Source organism: Solanum tuberosum, unplaced genomic scaffold, assembly GCF_000226075.1.
Source record: "Solanum tuberosum cultivar DM 1-3 516 R44 unplaced genomic scaffold, SolTub_3.0 scf00054, whole genome shotgun sequence".
Taxonomy (NCBI): Eukaryota; Viridiplantae; Streptophyta; class Magnoliopsida; order Solanales; family Solanaceae; genus Solanum; species Solanum tuberosum.
Genome location: NW_006238980.1, coordinates 133,473 through 139,765, shown reverse-complemented (window position 1 = coordinate 139,765; position 6,293 = coordinate 133,473). Strand labels below are relative to the sequence as shown.

The window sequence follows — 6,293 nt, the reverse complement described above, 5'->3', positions numbered from 1 at the left end:
TCACAAGCCAATATCATCACCATCACTTGTTGTATCAGCTTCATTGTCATTAGTATCAATATTACCTCCATTCTCCTCATGATCACTGATGTACTCTATCATAGTTTCATCCTCTTGGTCAGAATTTTCTTCGTTATAATGAACTTCATGTTCTTTTTGAGCCTCTAATTCAATTACATTTGCATCCAAGATAACTGAATCAACATCATCTCTATGTAGTTGACTCAACATATCCACTGTATCACAGACAATTGAATTACTTTCCAGTGACATGTCTTGATACACTTCATCATTTGTAATATGTAACTCATCACTTTCAGTCTCCAAAGTTTCTCTCTCAAGCACATCATATAAGCGTCTATCTTGAAATTTGAGCACAATTTGCCAATTCTCTCCCAATTTTGGGTCATCAATGTAAAATGCTTGCTTTGCTTGAGTAGCTAGTACAAAAGAATCACGTTCATACCAAAATCTTTTAACACAAATGCTCGTAAAATTTTTGTCTTTTTGCATCCCTGTTTTCTTGCAGAGATCAAACCACTTGCATTTGAATATCCTTTCTTGGTGCTTGAGGACCAGGAATAAGCAGTGACATCATCATAAATGGGTCCTTAAAGCATTTCCAAGGAGGAAGATTATAAGGAGCAAGAATAACAGGCCACATACTATACGATGTGCTCATGTTACCGAATGGGTTAAAACCATCAGTTGCAAGACGGAGTCTAATATTACGAGGTTCTTGTGCAAACCACGGATGATTTTTGTCAAACTCTTTCCATTCTTCAGAATCAGCGGGATGTCTTAACACATTTTCCTCATCAAGATGTTTTTCTTTGTGCCACCTCATGTCCACACTTGTTTTACTAGACATAAATAATCGTTGAAGTCTAGGCTTTAATGGAAAATACCGCAAGGCTTTATGAGGAATCTTCTTATCTTTTCCATTATCAATTTTCCACCTCGAAATACCATAATGTGGGCACTCTTGTCTATCTTTATGTTCAGCCCAGTACAACACACAATCATTTTTTCAATCATTAATCGAAATGTATCCTAATCCCAAACCTTGTAACATGTTTTTAGCATCATAATAGGACTTAGGAAGTGTCTCACCAGTAGGCAATGCCTCTTTTAGTAACTCCAGTAACATATCAAACAATTTATTACTCCATTGATTGTACACTTTCAAGTGTAGCAACTTCAAAAGAAACGAAAGCTTTGAGAATTTCTTACATTCCGGGTATAGTTCACATTTAGCTTCTTCCAGCAATTTGTCAAACCTTTTGGCTTCCTTCTCACTCATATTACCGCACACATTATTATCGGTTGTTGTCTCCTCCGAAAAATGGACAAATGATTTTCCACTAACCTCTTCTAACATAGTGTGAATTTTGTCATCATTGTCATGCTCTTCATTTTCATCTTCATTGTAAATCACTTCATCGTTATAACTCATTTGGGATTGTTCCCCATGGTATATCCATTGCACGTAACTTCCCATAATTCCCTTTATCAACAGGTGGTCATACACTACTTCTTGTGTCTTAAAAAATACATTTAAACAATCTTGACATGGGCATCGAACTTTAGAATTTCGATCAAAGTGAGACCGAACAAGTTGCATAAAAGAGTGAACACCCTCAACATATCTTTTAGAGAACTTTGCTTCATGCATCCAGCCGCTATCCATGATCAACTGCACAAACACATCACTTATCAGATAAATATCATAGAAGAAGCACATACAAGATTCTTTAAAATAAAATAACTACGAAAAAAAACATTCCATCAATGATAGACTACTAGCAGAAATAAGCTTCTAGGTGTTTTACCTGTTGATCTTGGAGAAATCTGTCTTTAAGGGGAAGGATTAGCAGGAATAAAGTAAACAAGAGCAATATGTTTTCATGTTAACATTTTTATTAACAATAAATTTAGGTAGCTATACAACAAGGTGAACAATCTGAATCAGTAGGGAAAGTAAGTGAGAGTCTAGAATAGTGTTGCATCATACTGTTATTGATTCGTTTGTCGGGAAACAATATTACAAACGCAAGAATGATTAATATTTCTGAATTATTGTTTTAGTCGAACAGACTTTCTGAGTGGATTAGGATTCTTATTATTTTAGTTGTATAGGACTTTGCTATTTCTAATTTATTACGACTCTTGCTATTGTAAACCTCTATTTAAGAGAGTTGACATTATTAATAAAATAAGTTGGATTTTATCAAGTTTCAGAGATTCGGAACTTTATCAAGCAAGTTCCCAGGTCTGCAATTCCTTGAATGAATTGCGAATTTCAGCAATCATAGGCAATTCAAGGAACAAGAACATGGGCTTAGACCTGTCTATTGGACCTGACTTTTCGGTTAATCGTCCAGCGACTCGATCCAGAACTAGGGACCTTAACACATACCTTCGACATATAACTCTTGAAGTTTTCTACATTGTTCTTGATAAATTTTGTATCTAGTGTTGCATAGAAGAATGATTCAAAATGGTAACAAGCATCTTTACAGTTTTTTACTCAATCTAAACAACTAACAGAAGAGCAAGCTACTAGGAAAGTTGCTAATGTGTTAAGATTCGAGTTTCAACATTCCTTACTTAAGGATAAGGAAAACTTTTAGTGGGGTGTACTGATACGATTAGAAATTTAATCAAAGTTTTGGCTTCTTAAGAAGTTATACAGATGGCTATAAGGGTTATACAACTGTTTTGGTTAGTCAAGGAGTTACAATTAGTTTATAACATCCGGAGCTTCAAATAGACGGCTATAGTTTATAATAACTAGTTTGGTTGTTTCATAATTTTTCTAAGTGTAATTTTTTATTTTCAGTTCAGCCTTCTCACTGAGAAGGGCTATTTGTGTTCACATTTATCTCATTTGGAGCTTCTCAATGAAAATATCTCTTAGTTATCTTAATTTAGTCTAGTTTAGTTCTTAGTTAGAATTTCTTCTCTGATTCTCACATTGTATCATAAGACAGGTTACTAACAAGCACTTTTCTAATTTTCAAATTGTATCATAAACTAGATTAGTAATGAGCAATGCAGGTAAAATTATGAAAAAATAGTTTTGCACAAAATAAAGAGAATTTAAATATTACTTAGCAACTATAAAAAACTCATGTGTGTTCGATACTCTCTGTTTTCTCCATAGCTTCAACCGTAGGGAAGCCTATAGTTGTTGATAAAGCAACTAAGGATCAAACTCGGCCAAATGTTGCTCAAGGTAAAGGTAAAGGTGAATTTATTAGATAATTTCCCAGAAGGAAATAAGTTATCTTGTAGAAGACGTGATAACCAAGTGCAAGGTGATACAAGGGAAACACTTACTAAAAAAGAGGTACTAATGGTTCTAACAATGAAAAAGAGAATTCAAAATGGAATTCTACAACAGAAAAAAGAGCATGTTGTGTCGCAAGTTAATAATTTGGAGCAGCAATCAATTACTCTCGTGGTTGCAAAGCAATGTGTCATGGATGGAACTTTAGATGATTATCAAGATGTTGTTCATATTATTGATCCAGCCATGATTGTATTGCCGAAACTCGATAAATCTGGACAACAATAATGTGGAACTGAATCTGTGAAAAACAGTGTCGTTGCTGGTCCTAAAGAAGCTGATGAAGGTATGAAAAATGCAGCTAAGCATGTTATTTCTGTGAAGCAATTCTTTGATGAACAAGGAAATAACAACATTGTAGTATTTTAGTGATGAGTGGATTGTGGCCTCTTACAAGAAAACTGGTAGTTCTAAGTCTCCAAACAACCAGTTGTACCATCAAAATGATGCACATGTTTGTTTTGATGGAAGTAACTGTGTAGCTGAAGGTACATAGTTTAATGTGTTGCGAGATGAAAATTTTGGATGACAATTGATAGAGAATGAAGCTGGAGAAACGAATGTAGACCAGGGAGTTGGCAAAGATGCCCAGGAAAAATGTACTTCCTCAAATATTTCTCCATATGTAACGATAAGCAAGGAATAAATTACTTCGGATCATTCTACACCATCTTTGATTGACGCAAGTAATTCTAAACAAATTTGGAATGAATCAAGTGTTGCTGAAGTGTGGAATTTTAAACAGCTCGCAACAGAATGAAACAGATTTGAAGCTGCAACTATCGAGAAGGAGAAAAATCTGAATGAGAGGCAACTAGCAGCCGTTGAGGATAATGTTAAAAAAAACTGTTTTTCGGCACTTGTGGCTGCTATTTTCTTTTTTTGAAATAAAAAATCTCAAGGCTAGAAAATGTTCAAAGGCGCAATGACAAACAGACCAAGAAAACTAACAGAATTCAGACAATCACAACTACATAAATAAGAAAGGAAGAAAAGCCATGAACACTAACTAGTCTATGATCAATTTGCAGGCTCGTCAACTTCTGGGGTCTCAAGTTCAGTCGGCTCTTGCTCAGCGTCCGGCAACCCATTCTCGGTCTTCTTTCCTTTCTTAGAATTATAGTACACACTCATGAAGGTTCCAATGGCTCTGTACTTTCTTCTGCAGTGCTCGTACAGGCCTCCATCAAACATCCTCCAGAAGTTCTTCTCACTCAGCTCGGGGACAGCGTATTGTGGCTGGAATCCATGGTTTTTAATGAACCAAGTCTCCAACCTACGGACTGCCTCTATACCTTCAAAGACCTCACCCCTCAAAATAGGTCCAGGAGCATAGTAGACACCAATATCGGAGTATATTGAATGTACATCATAGGGTATATTTCAAGAGGTTGAATTAAGTTACTACTACAATTTATACCATCAAAGTAGTAATATTTTACATTTCAATGGCTAACAATGTTCAGCCTCACAAACAAACACCAAGAAAGAAAACCCACACTTGCAACCTTTGCTTTATTATTTGCTGCTGAAAGTTTAGACCCATTACCTGTCCTGCCTCATTAAATTATTTAATAGATTGAGTTTCATCCCGCCCCCACCCTGCCCTATTTTAATCCCTACTTATGGCAAATCACTTCAAAAATCAAAACTCAGTATTCTATTGAATATAGAGAAAAAGGATAGCAAAGTTTAAGGAGAGAACTAAATTGAAGTAAATGAGAGAGTTACCAGAGAGAATTGATGGCGACAAACCAAGAAGGCGAAGAGAAAAAGATGCAGCGTCTAAGGATGTCAGTTCTGGCGCCTTAGGATGTCAGCTGCGGTGGCGTTTCTGAGAGAAAAACAAGAGACCACGCACAATCCCTTAATTAATGAAAGGGGTAGCCTTTTTTCTTTCAGAGAAGATTAAAATAATTTGTATCTGTTTTAATAAGAACCCAATTGTAACTAATGTTATGTGGAAACAAAATGCTAATGACATTAAAATTTGTTTATTCATTTATGATACGGACACGCAAATAAATTAGGTATTTATAATTCAATTTGATTTATTTTTTAATTTAAAAATAAACTTTATTTATTACATCTGAATTTTGTTATTTTAGTTTATTTTGGTCTTTTAGATCTTTTTACTACACATAAAATTCAAATTTAGTCAATTCATTTTATTTTGGTCTTTTAAATCCTTTTGAAGATGTCATTAATAAACTTTCTTTTGGTTGTTGCTATTTTTTCTATTTTGTGAATACTAAATATTCCTATTATAATGTCAATTTAGAGTACATTATAAACTTAAAATCGATACTAGCTTTATTATTTTGGCAAGTCATATGTTTTTTCATACTAGTTCTCAGAGACATGCATTGTACGTGTATTTTATGCTAATTAGTACAAATATTTTAAAATAATAGAGAAGGAAATAAAGAAATTGACCAGATGCAAGAATTCGAAAAAATGACCAAACAAAATAAATCAGATAATATAAAACAAAGTCTCAAGATTGGAAACGCAAGCAATGAACAACAAAGAGCAAAAGAGAACAAAAATTATTAAAAGCAGAACAAAGGTCAAAGAAATTAATATAAAAAGAATATACCTTTGTTTAGAAAGTGCTAAGAATACACCAAATATTGAGTATTTTTTAAAAAAACAAAGCATATAATAATTTGACAATAGCCCAAGGTCATTGAGCTTCCTAAATCAAAGTGATCAGATGAAGCCAAAAAGATCAGTAATCCCACCTATTGCAACTTTCACCACATCTTCGTTACCCCGGTCCACATAAAAACGATTTTAAATAGAAAAAATCATGGCGTTAGTGATGAATGAAAATATTATCATTGATGTTCGAGAGATGATTGGTGTAATTCATGCTAGTGCCAAAGTTAACAACAATAAATGTACAACATCATAAGCTCTACGATATAGGCGCTCTGTT

At 34.2% G+C, this 6,293-nt stretch overlaps 1 protein-coding gene across 1 annotated transcript; it reads right to left on the bottom strand.

Annotated features, from left to right (window-relative positions):
- Positions 1-161: 161 nt before the first annotated feature.
- On the bottom strand, positions 162-5,205 carry LOC107060044 (uncharacterized). The gene is made up of 2 exons (XM_015307351.1): positions 5,084-5,205; positions 162-1,696 (listed from the first exon to the last, which is right to left on the bottom strand). The coding sequence occupies exon 2, from the start codon at positions 1,688-1,690 to the stop codon at positions 1,031-1,033; it is 660 nt and encodes a 219-aa protein (XP_015162837.1). The 5' UTR covers positions 1,691-1,696; positions 5,084-5,205; the 3' UTR covers positions 162-1,030.
- Positions 5,206-6,293: the final 1,088 nt, after the last annotated feature.